Source organism: Salmo trutta, unplaced genomic scaffold (genome assembly GCF_901001165.1).
Source record: "Salmo trutta unplaced genomic scaffold, fSalTru1.1, whole genome shotgun sequence".
Classification (NCBI taxonomy): Eukaryota; Metazoa; Chordata; class Actinopteri; order Salmoniformes; family Salmonidae; genus Salmo; species Salmo trutta.
The window spans coordinates 992,673-1,007,374 of NW_021823412.1; the positions used below are offsets into that span (position 1 = coordinate 992,673).

The 14,702-nt window shown below is 50.7% G+C and overlaps 2 protein-coding genes across 2 annotated transcripts in view; one reads left to right on the plus strand and one right to left on the minus strand.

Moving 5' to 3' along the window:
- LOC115190840 (proteasome adapter and scaffold protein ECM29-like) overlaps positions 1-517 on the plus strand; it is a 23,909-nt gene extending 23,392 nt beyond the window's left edge. The window contains exon 21 of the mRNA XM_029748900.1: positions 389-517. Coding sequence (XP_029604760.1) covers positions 389-517 — 129 coding nt within the window. The remainder of the gene's footprint in view (positions 1-388) is intronic.
- Positions 518-1,956: 1,439 nt separating this feature from the next.
- Positions 1,957-14,702, minus strand: part of LOC115190807 (structural maintenance of chromosomes protein 2-like) — a 37,285-nt gene continuing 24,539 nt past the window's right edge. The window contains 6 exon segments of the mRNA XM_029748890.1: positions 1,957-2,453; positions 6,238-6,385; positions 6,742-6,902; positions 7,309-7,425; positions 7,586-7,747; positions 11,923-12,093. Coding sequence (XP_029604750.1) covers positions 2,274-2,453; positions 6,238-6,385; positions 6,742-6,902; positions 7,309-7,425; positions 7,586-7,747; positions 11,923-12,093 — 939 coding nt within the window. The 3' untranslated portion in view covers positions 1,957-2,273.

Here is a 14,702-nt window from a genome sequence, read left to right on the forward strand (position 1 = left end):
GGTTGTCTCCCCTCCTAGACCAACGAAGGGGACAGGTTGTCTCCCCTCCTAGACCCGAAGGGGACGGTTGTCTCCCTCCTAGACCCTGAAGGGGCAGTGTTGTCTCCCCTCCGTAGACCCTGAAGGGGACAGGGTTGTCTCCCCTCCTAGACCCGAAGGGGGGCAGGTTGTCTCCCCTCCTAGACCACGAATGGCGGCAGGTTGTCTCCCCTCCTAGACCCCGCAGGGGACAGTGTTGTCTCCCCTCCTAGACGCCCGAAGGCGACCAGGTTGTCTCCCTCCTAGACCCCGAAGGGGGCAGGTTGTCTACCCTCCTAGGACCCCGAAGGCGACAGGTTGTCTCCCCTCCTAGACACTGAAGGGGGACAATTGTGTTGTGTTGTTCCAGAGAGCGGTTCAGTGGGAGTGTTGTATCGGGAAGAAGTCTGCGAAGCAGCTGCAGGCGTTCCATGTCCACCCTGCAGACAGACAAGCAGGGCCTGGACCTACGGAGAAAGGACCAGGAACTACGGAGTAGGAACATCCAGAGTCAACCCTGAACCCACACACACCACCCCCAGATCTCTGTCTGGACAGGCGTGATGATTTATAATGTGTATTGTGTCAATGGGTGGACGGCTGGGTCATTATAATTGGACAGTGTCATAGTAAACGCCATATCAACTCACTATGTAAACAAACAGCACCCTATTCCCTCAATAGTGTACTACTGTTGACCAGGTCTTCTAGGACTCTCTGCTCTGAAGTAGTGTACTACTGTTGACCAGGTCTTCTAGGACTCTCTGCTCTGAAGTAGTGTACTACTGTTGACCAGGTCTTCTAGGACTCTCTGCTCTGAAGTAGTGTACTACTGTTGACCAGGTCTTCTAGGACTCTCTGCTCTGAAGTAGTGTACTATGTCGTCCAGGGATCATCAACTAGATTCAGACAATTATTATTTTTTTTCTTGAGCAGATGGGATCAGGTGGCTATTAGATCACAATGATTATAATTGACAAAACATTTCAAATCTAGTTTAGATTTGTGTAGGATCACATGGAGACTTTGGAACAGATTTCCCAAACTAAAAGCAGTTAATGATTTTTTTTTTTTTTTTTTTACATTATTTTTAAAAATACTCGGGGGGGGGGGGGGGGGGCAAATAAAGTCCTGGGCAGTTTGGGAACCTGGTGCTGTTAGGGATTTGTCCTGTAACAGGTCCCTTCTTTCTCTCCTGCTGCAGCCAGTACAGTACGTCCCACATGGTGCCCTGAACACTACTAGTGGGAATAGGTTGCCATTTGGGACGTAACCAAGGATGATACTATAACTTTATTTAACACGTTGGTTGTCAACTCCCTGGTCCTGGAGCACTACTGGGTGTATGGAGGCTGTTCCAGCCCAGTACTAACAAGCTACAGCACGTGTTCAACTCATTCCACACAGGGCCGAGTGTCTGGAGCTTCTCCCTCATACTTGGTGAATTAAGGTCACTAATTAGTAAGGAACTCCCCTCACCTGGTTGTCTAGGGCTTAATTGAAAGGAAAAACCTGCGACCATGGAATGAGATGAACACCCCTGATGTCACAGTTTGGATCAGTACTTGACTTGGACTGAAATAGGTGCAGGAGCACATGTGAGGTACCAGTGAACTCCTGCCTAAGTCAAGCACTGATCTTGATGATAGGTAATGTTAACTAGTGCTGGGTTGGACCAAAAGCCTGCACCTCTTCAGAACTAGAGTTGGTGACCAGTGATGTTTCTCTGTCTGAACTGGTCATTGTGTCTCTCCCCCAGTTTGCATGTTTAAAACAGCCGGTGTAAAAAACAGTCAGAAATGTTGATTAAAAACCCAACAATGAACAGTGGGGGTTGGTGAGCGGGAGGCATGTGTTCTTGTGAATTTGTTTCTAAAATAAAAACTACATGGAGCTTTGAAGATGTCATTATTTGTTCTTAAAACTACACCAGCCTGTATTTGTGAAAGCAGCTTTATTTTAAGTAGAAACATGTTGTCCCCCCCAAGACATTAAAATACTCATATGTGAAACAGTAAATATTTCAGACACAAGGACAGAAGAATTGCTATATGCAGGTGTTAAGCCAGAAGGCTATTGGAATGGACAACTAAATAGTAGAAAGGCTTTAGTGATAACATGGACAAACGGACACATTAGTTAGCCTCTAGCTAGCTACAGACCTTAACATGTAGAAACATCAGTTAGCCTCTAGCTAGCTACAGACCTTAACACGTAGAAACATCAGTTAGCCTCTTGCTAGCTACAGACATTAACTAGTTAGCGATTCTTTTTTGTGCCTGCGGCCTTTGAGACGGGCCTTTTCGCGGTCCCTTGTTCTGGTCTGGTTGGGCCTGGGTGGTACGGGACACAGCAGACACCCCGTCTACAAACTTAGTCTTGAACAAAACGTTGGCGTTGGTGAACATGCCATCCTTCAGAGAGACCACCACAAACTACAGAGGAGAGGAGAAACAGCTTTAGAGCGAGACTGTAAAAATACATTTATGAAATGGAGACCAAGTGGTTTCTGTTAACATACTTTATATGGCAGGTATTTTATTTAACCAGGCAAGTCAGTTAAGAACAAATTCTTACCTTGTCAGCTCGGGGATTCGATCTTGCAACCTTTCAGTTATTGGCCCAACGCTCTAACCACCAGGCTACCTGCCTCCTCTAACCACCAGGCTACCTGCCTCTCCTCTAACCACCAGGCTACCTGCCTCTCCTCTAACCACCAGGCTACCTGCCTCCCCTCTAACCACCAGGCTAGCTGCCTCCTCTAACCACCAGGCTACCTGCCTCCTCTAACCACTAGGCTACCTGCCTCTCCTCTAACCACTAGGCTAGCTGCCTCTCCTCTAACCACTAGGCTAGCTGCCTCTCCTCTAACCACTAGGCTAGCTGCCTCTCCTCTAACCACTAGGCTAGCTGCCTCTCCTCTAACCACTAGGCTAGCTGCCTCTCCTCTAACCACTAGGCTAGCTGCCTCTCCTCTAACCACTAGGCTACCTGCCTCCTCTAACCACCAGGCTACCTGCCTCCTCTAACCACCAGGCTACCTGCCTCCTCTAACCACCAGGCTACCTGCCTCCTCTAACCACCAGGCTACCTGCCTCCTCTAACCACCAGGCTAGCTGCCTCCTCTAACCACCAGGCTAGCTGCCTCTCCTCTAACCACTAGGCTAGCTGCCTCTCCTCTAACCACTAGGCTAGCTGCCTCTCCTCTAACCACTAGGCTAGCTGCCTCCTCTAACCACTAGGCTACCTGCCTCCTCTAACCACTAGGCTACCTGCCTCCTCTAACCACTAGGCTACCTGCCTCCTCTAACCACCAGGCTAGCTGCCTCCTCTAACCACCAGGCTAGCTGCCTCCTCTAACCACCAGGCTAGCTGCCTCCTCTAACCACCAGGCTAGCTGCCTCCTCTAACCACCAGGCTAGCTGCCTCCTCTAACCACCAGGCTAGCTGCCTCCTCTAACCACCAGGCTAGCTGCCTCCTCTAACCACTAGGCTAGCTGCCTCCTCTAACCACTAGGCTAGCTGCCTCCTCTAACCACTAGGCTAGCTGCCTCCTCTAACCACTAGGCTAGCTGCCTCCTCTAACCACTAGGCTAGCTGCCTCCTCTAACCACTAGGCTAGCTGCCTCCTCTAACCACCAGGCTAGCTGCCTCCTCTAACCACCAGGCTAGCTGCCTCCTCTAACCACCAGGCTAGCTGCCTCCTCTAACCACTAGGCTAGCTGCCTCCTCTAACCACTAGGCTAGCTGCCTCCTCTAACCACTAGGCTAGCTGAACCTCTAACCACTAGGCTACCTGCCTCCTCTAACCACTAGGCTAGCTGCCTCCTCTAACCACTAGGCTAGCTGCCTCCTCTAACCACTAGGCTAGCTGCCTCCTCTAACCACTAGGCTAGCTGCCTCCTCTAACCACTAGGCTAGCTGCCTCCTCTAACCACTAGGCTAGCTGCCTCCTCTAACCACTAGGCTAGCTGCCTCCTCTAACCACTAGGCTAGCTGCCTCCTCTAACCACTAGGCTAGCTGCCTCCTCTAACCACTAGGCTAGCTGCCTCCTCTAACCACTAGGCTAGCTGCCTCCTCTAACCACTAGGCTAGCTGCCTCCTCTAACCACTAGGCTAGCTGCCTCCTCTAACCACTAGGCTAGCTGCCTCCTCTAACCACTAGGCTAGCTGCCTCCTCTAACCACTAGGCTAGCTGCCTCCTCTAACCACTAGGCTAGCTGCCTCCTCTAACTACTAGGCTAGCTGCCTCCCCTCTAACCACCAGGCTACCTGCCTCCCCTCTAACCACCAGGCTACCTGCCTCCCCTCTAACCACCAGGCTACCTGCCTCCCCTCTAACCACCAGGCTACCTGCCTCCCCTCTAACCACCAGGCTACCTGCCTCCCCTCTAACCACCAGGCTACCTGCCTCCCCTCTAACCACCAGGCTACCTGCCTCCCCTCTAACCACCAGGCTACCTGCCTCCCCTCTAACCACCAGGCTACCTGCCTCCCCTCTAACCACCAGGCTAGCTGCCTCCCCTCTAACCACCAGGCTAGCTGCCTCCTCTAACCACCAGGCTAGCTGCCTCCTCTAACCACCAGGCTAGCTGCCTCCTCTAACCACTAGGCTAGCTGCCTCCTCTAACCACTAGGCTAGCTGCCTCCTCTAACCACTAGGCTAGCTGCCTCCTCTAACCACTAGGCTAGCTGCCTCCTCTAACCACTAGGCTAGCTGCCTCCTCTAACCACTAGGCTAGCTGCCACCACTAGGCTACCTGCCTCCTCTAACCACTAGGCTAGCTGCCGCCTCTAACCACTAGGCTACCTCCTCCTCTAACCACTAGGCTACCTGCCTCCTCTAACCACTAGGCTAGCTGCCGCCACTAGGCTAGCTGCCTCCTCTAACCACTAGGCTAGCTGCCTCCCCTCTAACCACTAGGCTAGCTGCCTCCCCTCTAACCACTAGGCTAGCTGCCTCCCCTCTAACCACTAGGCTAGCTGCCTCCCCTCTAACCACTAGGCTAGCTGCCTCCCCTCTAACCACTAGGCTAGCTGCCTCCCCTCTAACCACTAGGCTACCTGCCTCCCCTCTAACCACCAGGCTAGCTGCCTCCTCTAACCACCAGGCTAGCTGCCTCTCCTCTAACCACCAGGCTAGCTGCCTCTCCTCTAACCACCAGGCTACCTGCCTCTCCTCTAACCACTAGGCTACCTGCCTCTCCTCTAACCACTAGGCTACCTGCCTCTCCTCTAACCACTAGGCTACCTGCCTCTCCTCTAACCACTAGGCTACCTGCCTCTCCTCTAACCACTAGGCTACCTGCCTCTCCTCTAACCACTAGGCTACCTGCCTCCTCTAACCACTAGGCTACCTGCCTCCTCTAACCACTAGGCTACCTGCCTCTCCTCTAACCACTAGGCTACCTGCCTCTCCTCTAACCACTAGGCTACCTGCCTCTCCTCTAACCACTAGGCTACCTGCCTCTCCTCTAACCACTAGGCTACCTGCCTCTCCTCTAACCACTAGGCTACCTGCCTCTCCTCTAACCACTAGGCTACCTGCCTCTCCTCTAACCACTAGGCTACCTGCCTCCTCTAACCACTAGGCTACCTGCCTTCTCTAACCACTAGGCTACCTGCCTCTCCTCTAACCACTAGGCTACCTGCCTCTCCTCTAACCACTAGTCTACCTGCCTCCTCTAACCACTAGGCTACCTGCCTCCTCTAACCACTAGGCTAGCTGCCTCCTCTAACCACTAGGCTAGCTGCCTCCTCTAACCACTAGGCTAGCTGCCTCCTCTAACCACTAGGCTACCTGCCTCCTCTAACCACTAGGCTACCTGCCTCCTCTAACCACTAGGCTACCTGCCTCCTCTAACCACCAGGCTACCTGCCTCCTCTAACCACCAGGCTACCTGCCTCCTCTAACCACCAGGCTACCTGCCTCCCCTCTAACCACTAGGCTACCTGCCTCCTCTAACCACCAGGCTACCTGCCTCCTAACCACCAGGCTACCTGCCTCCCCTCTAACCACTAGGCTACCTGCCTCCTCTAACCACTAGGCTACCTGCCTCCCCTCTAACCACCAGGCTACCTGCCTCCTCTAACCACCAGGCTACCTGCCTCCCCTCTAACCACCAGGCTACCTGCCTCCCCTCTAACCACCAGGCTACCTGCCTCCTCTAACCACCAGGCTAGCTGCCGCCCCTGTATGTGTAGGACTGGTGTGTTACCTGGGAGTGTGTGAAGTGTGTTCTCAACATCTGTCCTATGTTCTGTGTGTGTGAGAGGTCCAGGGCAGCATCCACCTCATCCAAGATGTAGATGGGAGCCGGTTTAAACAGCAGCATGGCCAGGATCAGAGACAAGGCTACCAGAGACCTGGAACACACAGTTACAGTACACACCTAGTTTTAATACAGACGTTTACACTTGCGTTCGGCCAAAGACGACCCTTCTGTTCATCTGAGTCCACTTCAATAGAATCCAAGCTAGTGTTGCCAATCAATAACTGTCTAATCAATCATCTGACCTTCTGGCTGTGTTTACACAGGCAGCACAATTCTGATGTTTTGGCCAATCATATCAGATCTTTTTCAGAGCTGATCTGGGTAAACAGCCATTTAGTTTGTAGAGGTTAGTAAACTGGCAATTAGTAGCACAAATATCACACACACACTTAATGTAGGTATCAATGAATGATCAATAAGTTGATGATTGAATTGATCTCCCCGTACCTCTGTCCTCCGCTGAGTTCAGTGAGGTTCTCCTTCCATGTGTTTCCCAGAGCCACCTTGAACTCCAGGCCCTCTAAGGCCCCGCAGCCTTCAGGAGGGGCCAGGCGGGCATCAGCCCCCGGCAGCAGGGTGGAGAAGATACTGCCAAAGTCTTTATTCACCTGGAGACAGAGAGAGAAGACAGAGAGAAAGGAGAGTGTAATGGAGGCGGTTGATGAGTCACTTTACCAGAGACCTGAACACTTCGCTCCTGTTAGCTTCTAGAAACAATGTCTAGACTTTGTCTCAGAGGACTAACACAGTCTGGTGATGAAATCATGTCTCTGTATCAGAGGACTAACACAGTCTGGTGATGACATCATGTCTTTGTCTCAGAGGACTAACAGTCTGGTGATGACATCATGTCTTTGTATCAGAGGACTAACAGTCTGGTGATGACATCATGTCTTTGTATCAAAATGGTCCTGTATCATTAAGACATTTTTCAGACAAGCAGACACTTCAGAGACAGAAAGACAGACAGACCTTCTGCCAGGCAGACACAGAGACAGACAGACACAGACAGACCTTCTGCCAGGCGATGTTGAGGGCCTCCTTCTTCTTCTGGTCTAGCTCCTCTATGGTCTGGAGGATCTTAGACTTGTCATTCTCTACGATCCTCTTCTTCTTCATCAGGTCATTATACTGATGGAGGTTAGGGCAAAAATAGGGTCAGGGGTCACGTTCTCAACTCTCCTCCAATCATATCAAAAGGTCCAAGAGGGGAAGGAGGAATGAAAATAGATTTGATACAGGAGCCCAAGGAAACACACACACACACACACACACACCTCCCCAAACTCACCCTCTCCTCAGCCTGACTCAACATGTTCATGGCTCTCTTGTTGACAGATCTCTCCAGTCGTGTCTTGGACTCCTCCAGCTTCCTCAGCCTCTGGCCCGCCTCTTTAGGGTTGTTGACCTTGAAGTCGTATCCCGTGTTGGGCTGGCCGAACAGGCCTCTCTCCTGACTGATCCGTACTCATGTTCCCTCTAACATTACGAGGACACCTGGAGAGAGGGATGAGAGAGAGAGGGGGATGGAGGAAGATAGAGAGAGGGATGGAGGAGAGAGAGAGGGATGGCGGGAGGAGAGGAGAGGGAGGGAGGAGAGGAGAGAGGGATGGAGGAGAGAGAGAGGGATGGAGGAGAGAGAGAGAGAGAGAGAGAGATGGGATGGAGGAGAGAGAGAGGGATGGAGGAGAGAGAGAGAGGGGATGGAGGAGAGAGGAGAGTGATGGAGAGAGAGAGAGAGGGATGGAGGAGGAGAGAGGAGGAGGAGACGATGGAGGAGAGAGAGAGAGAGAGGAGATGGAGGAGGAGAGAGGGGAGAGAGATGGGGAGGAGGAGATGAGAGGAGGATGAGGAGAGAGAGGGAGAGGAGAGAGAGGAGAGGAGGAGAGGGGAGGAGAGAGGATGGAGGAGAGAGAGAGAGATGGATGGAGGAGAGAGAGAGAGAGGGATGGAGGAGAGAGAGAGGGATGGAGGAGAGAGAGAGAGAGAGGGATGGAGGGAGGAGAGGGAGAGAGGAGAGAGAGGGATGGAGGAGGAGAGAGAGGAGAGAGAGAGAGGAGGAGAGAGAGAGAGAGAGAGGAGGAGGGGGAGAGAGGAGAGAGAGAGGGATGGATGGAGGAGGAGAGGAGAGGAGAGGAGGAGATGGAGGAGGAGAGAGGAGAGAGAATGGATGGAGGAGAGGAGAGAGAGGGATGGAGGAGAGGAGGGAGGGATGGAGGGAGGAGAGAGAGAGGGATGGAGGAGAGAGAGAGAGAGAGGGATGGAGGAGAGGAGAGAGAGAGGGATGGAGGGGAGAGAGAGAGAGAGGGATGGAGGAGAGAGAGAGAGAGAGAGGGATGGAGGAGAGAGAGAGAGAGAGGGATGGAGGGAGGAGAGAGCGAGAGGGATGGAGGAGAGAGAGAGAGATGGATGGAGGAGAGAGAGAGAGGGATGGATGGAGGAGAGAGAGAGAGGGATGGATGGAGGAGAGAGAGAGGGATGGAGGAGAGAGAGAGAGGGTGGAGGAGAGAGAGAGAGATGGATGGAGGAGAGAGAGGGAGAGATGGAGGGGAGAGAGAGGGATGGATGGATGGAGGAGAAAGAGAGGGATGGATGGATGGAGGAGAAAGAGAGGGATGGAGGAGAGAGAGAGAGAGGGATGGAGGAGAGAGAGAGAGATGGATGGGAGGAGAGAGAGAGAGATGGAGGAGGAGAGAGAGATGGGATGGAGGAGAGAGAGAGAGATGGATGGAGGAGAGAGAGAGGGATGGATGGAGGAGAGAGAGAGAGAGGGATGGAGGAGAGAGAGAGGGATGGAGGAGAGAGAGATGGAGGAGAGAGAGAGGGATGGAGGAGAGAGAGAGAGAGGGATGGAGGAGAGAGAGAGAGAGATGGATGGATGGAGGAGAGAGAGAGGGATGGAGGAGAGAGAGAGAGAGAGGGATGGAGGAGAGAGAGGGATGGAGAGAGAGAGAGGGATGGAGGAGGAGAGGGATGGGAGGAGGAGAGAGGGATGGAGGAGAGAGAGGGATGGAAGGAGAGAGAGAGAGAGGGATGGAAGGAGAGAGAGGGATGGAAGGAGAGAGAGGGATGGAAGGAGAGAGAGGGATGGAAGGAGAGAGAGAGAGGGATGGAGGGGGGAGAGAGAGAGGATGGATGGAGAGAGAGAGAGGGATGGAGGAGAGAGAGAGGAGATGGATGGGGAGAGGAGAGAGAGAGAGAGGATGGAGAGAGAGAGAGAGAGGAGAGGGATGGAGGAGAGAGAGAGATGGATGGAGGAGAGAGAGAGGGGATGGATGGAGGAGAGAGAGAGAGGGGATGGAGGAGAGAGAGAGGGATGGAGGAGAGAGAGAGGGATGGAGGAGAGAGAGAGAGGGATGGAGGAGAGAGAGAGAGAGGGATGGAGGAGAGAGAGAGAGATGGATGGAGGAGAGAGAGAGAGGGATGGAGGAGAGAGAGAGAGGATGGATGGAGGAGAGAGAGAGGGATGGATGGAGGAGAGAGAGAGGGATGGAGGAGAGAGAGAGGGATGGAGGAGAGAGAGAGAGAGAGATGGATGGAGGAGAGAGAGAGAGATGGATGGAGGAGAGAGAGAGGGATGGATGGAGGAGAGAGAGAGAGGGATGGAGGAGAGAGAGAGGGATGGATGGAGGAGAGAGAGAGGGATGGAGGAGAGAGAGAGAGAGAGGGATGGAGGAGAGAGAGAGGGATGGAGGAGAGAGAGAGAGATGGATGGAGGAGAGAGAGAGAGATGGATGGAGGAGAGAGAGAGAGATGGAGGAGGAGAGAGAGGATGGAGGAGAGAGAGGGATGGAGGAGAGAGAGAGATGGATGGAGGAGAGAGAGAGAGATGGATGGAGGAGAGAGAGAGGGATGGAGGAGAGAGAGAGAGATGGATGGAGGAGAGAGAGAGGGATGGAGGAGAGAGAGAGGGATGGAGGAGAGAGAGGGATGGATGGAGGAGGAGAGAGAGAGGATGGAGGAGAGAGAGAGATGGATGGAGGAGAGAGAGAGAGATGGATGGAGGAGAGAGAGAGAGATGGATGGAGGAGAGAGAGAGAGATGGATGGAGGAGAGAGAGAGGGATGGAGGAGAGAGAGAGAGAGATGGAGGAGAGAGAGAGAGATGGATGGAGGAGAGAGAGAGGGATGGAGGAGAGAGGGATGGATGGAGGAGAGAGAGAGGGATGGAGGAGAGAGAGAGGGATGGATGGAGGAGAGAGAGAGAGATGGAGGAGAGAGAGAGGGATGGAGGAGAGAGAGAGAGATGGATGGAGGAGAGAGAGATGGATGGAGGAGAGAGAGAGAGAGGGATGGAGGAGAGAGAGAGGATGGAGGAGAGAGAGAGAGATGGATGGAGAGGAGAGAGAGAGGGATGGATGGAGGAGAGAGAGAGAGGGATGGAGGAGAGAGAGAGGGATGGATGGAGGAGAGAGAGAGAGGGATGGAGGAGAGAGAGAGGGATGGATGGAGGAGAGAGAGAGGGATGGAGTAGAGAGAGAGGGATGGAGTAGAGAGAGAGGGATGGATGGAGGAGAGAGAGAGATGGATGGAGGAGAGAGAGAGGGATGGAGGAGAGAGAGAGAGAGGGATGGAGTAGAGAGAGAGAGATGGATGGAGGAGGAGAGAGAGATGGATAGAGGAGAGAGAGAGAGAGGGATGGAGGAGAGAGAGAGAGATGGAGGAGAGAGAGAGAGATGGATGGAGGAGAGAGAGAGGGATGGAGGAGAGAGAGAGAGATGGATGGAGGAGAGAGAGAGATGGATGGAGGAGAGAGAGAGATGGATGGAGGAGAGAGAGAGAGATGGATGGAGGAGAGAGAGAGAGATGGATGGAGGAGAGAGAGAGAGATGGATGGAGGAGAGAGAGAGAGATGGAGTAGAGAGAGAGAGGGATGGAGGAGAGAGAGAGAGATGAGAGAGATGGATGGAGGAGAGAGAGAGAGATGGATGGAGAGAGATGGATGGAGGAGAGAGAGAGAGATGGATGGAGAGAGAGGGATGGATGGAGGAGAGAGAGAGAGATGAGAGAGATGGATGGAGGAGAGAGAGAGAGAGATGGATGGAGAGAGAGAGAGGGATAGATGAGAGAGCGGAGATGAGAGGGATGGATGGATGAGAGAGAGAGGGATAGATGAGAGAGAGAGGGATGGATGAGAGAGAGAGATGAGAGGGATGGATGGAGGAGAGAGAGAGAGAAAGAGCAGGATGAGAGAGAGAGACAAAAGAGAGAGAGAGAGAGAGAGAGAGAGAGAGAGAGAGAGAGAGCAGGATGAGAGAGGAAAGGTGTGGAAAGAGAGAGGAGAGATATGTTAGTCTGGTTAGCGGAACAACTCATGTTCCTCCAACAGAAGGAGGAAGCTCACTCAGAAGACTAGATCCCCATTTAGTACTGTGATTTAGTGATCTCTTCTGAAGAGACAAACAGATCGATAGAAACAGACAGAATATGAACATAAAGAGATTAGGAGAGACGACAGATCAAATGGAGATTAGAAAGCAGAGTTGATCAGTAACTGTACCTTAGCAGCAGCGTCCTGACTGTCTTTACGGTGTTTGTTGTTGTTGATCAGTAACTGTACCTTAGCAACAGCGTCCTGACTGTCTTTACGGTGTTTGTTGTTGTTGATCAGTAACTGTACCTTAGCAACAGCGTCCTGACTGTCTTTACGGTGTTTGTTGTTGTTGATCAGTAACTGTACCTTAGCAACAGCGTCCTGACTGTCTTTACGGTGTTTGTTGATGTTGTGTTCCAACTCTTTAATCTTCAGCTGAGACTCATTGGTTTTCTCTCTCATATGGTTAGCTTCTGTACTCTTACCCTGGAACGAACGAACACACACACACACACACACACACACACACACACACACACACACACACACACACACACACAGTTGGAATGGAACATGAAATGACATCCTCAAAGTAGCTCATTGGGTAGAACAGATATGTTTAGAAAGTGATCTGATCCTAGGTTATAATAACCTCTCATGGACAGATGCACGTAACAACTGGTATTGTAGCGTCTCTAGGGCCTCCATTTTAATTATTTCATTTCTGGATGTAGGATACTCTTTCATTCAGTTGTAGATACTGTGGACGCAACAATTCACCGATACGTTTCGATCCCGCGATTCAAATGTTTAAGATACAGTATGAGTGCATCTGTCCGCAGGAAGAAGGAAACTAATCTATATGTATCATGCATCTGTCAGACAAATCGATTTAAAACGTTACGAATCGACGGTTCACAAACCTTTTTTACTCAGATGACTTTCCCTCTTCTGGAAACACGTCACATTTAGTGATAACTGATGCATCCTCTCCTTCAGTGTGGAACTGAGCATGTTGCTGCACTGACAGTCATTGATCTACAAGTCATTTTCATGCCCAACAACATCAGCAGACGACTCAGTTTTAAACACTGAACCAGCCGTATAGTGATATTCTCTTACACATCGGCGCTCGCTTTCAGCGTTTAAATGCTTGTAAAAATGTCTCGCGCAATATTAGGCTGAGTGACACCTAGGGCTGATCTCATTTAGTCAACTGGTTGATTGTTTGGTCAATAGGCTTTTTGGTCAACAGAGATTTTGTTTGTTTGTTATCCTCTCTAGGGCTAGGGGGCAGTATTTGCACTGCCGGATAAAAAAACGTACCCGATTTAATCTGATTATTACTACTGCCCAGAAACTAGAATATGCATATAATTGTTTGATTTGGATAGAAAACACCCTAAAGTTTCTAAAACTGTTTGAATGGTGTCTGTGAGTATAACAGAACTCATATGGCAGGCAAAAACCTGAGAAGATTCCTTACAGGAAGTGCCCTCTCTGACCATTTCTTGGGCTTCTACACTCTCTTTATTGAAAACTGAGGATCTCTGCTGTAACGTGACACTTCCTACGGCTCCCATAGGCTCTCAGAAGGCGGCAGAACGTTGAATGATGACTTTGCAGGCCATGGCTGAAAAACAGTAGCGCATTTGGTAAGTGGTCGATCAGAGAACAATGAGACAGGGGTGCGCGTGCACGAGAAGAGTCAATTTTAGATTTTTAGTCTTTGAACGAAAACAGGGTTTCCCGGTCAGAATATTATCGCTTTTTTACGAGAAAAATCGCATAAAAATAGATTTTAAACAGCGGTTGACATGCTTCGAAGTACGGTAATGGAATATTTTGAATTTTTTGTCACGAAACACGTCGGGCGCGTCACCCTTCGTCACACTTCGGATAGTGTCTTGAACGCACAAACAAAACAGAGGATATTTGAACATAACTATGGATTATTTTGAAGTTGAAGTCCTGGGAGTGCATTCTGACGAAGAACAGCAAAGGTAATCCAATTTTTCTTATAGTAAATCGGAGTTTGGTGAGGGCCAAACTTGGTGGGTGTCAAAATAGCTAGCCCGTGATGGCGAGCTATCTACTCAGAATATTGCAAAATGTGCTTTTGCCGAAAAGCTATTTTAAAATCGGACATAGCGATTGCATAAAGGAGTTCTGTATCTATAATTCTTAAAATAATTGTTATGTTTTTTGTGAACGTTTATCGTGAGTAATTTAGTAAATTCACCGGAAGTTTGCGGGGGGTATGCTAGTTCTGAACGTCACATGCTAATGTAAAAAGCTGTTTTTTGATATAAATATGAACTTGATTGAACAAAACATGCATGTATTGTATAACACAATGTCCCAGGAGTGTCATCTGATGGAGATCATCAAAGGTTAGTGCTGCATTTAGCTGTGGTTTTGGTTTTTGTGACATATATGCTAGCTTGAAAAATGGGTGTCTGATTATTTCTAGCTGGGTACTCTGCTGACATAATCTAATGTTTTGCTTTCGTTGTAAAGCCTTTTTGAAATCGGACAGTGTGGTTAGATTAACGAGAGTCTTGTCTTTAAATAGCTGTAAAATAGTCATATGTTTGAGAAATTGAAGTAATAGCATTTCTAAGGTATTTGAATATCGCGCCACGGGATTCCACTGGCTGTTGAGTAGGTGGGACGATTTCGTCCCACATACCCTAGAGAGGTTAAGGTGCACAAGACTCCTGTCTGAGTGGACTGATCCATTGTGGAGGCCGTGGGGGGATGGTACAGTCCATCAGTCTAAGACACCTGTCTGATTGGCTCCTGTCTGAGTGGACTGATCCATTGTGGAGGCCGTGGGGGGGATGGTACAGTCCAAGACACCTGTCTGATTGGCTCCTGTCTGAGTGGACTGATCCATTGTGGAGGCCGTGGAGGGATGGTACAGTCCATCAGTCTAAGACACCTGTCTGAGTGGACTGATCCATTGTGGGGGTGGTGGTACAGTCCATCAGTCTAAGACACCTGTCTGAGTGGACTGATCCATTGTGGAGGTCGTGGAGGGATGGTACAGTCCATCAGTCTAAGACATGTGATACTGAAACACTAATATAAAT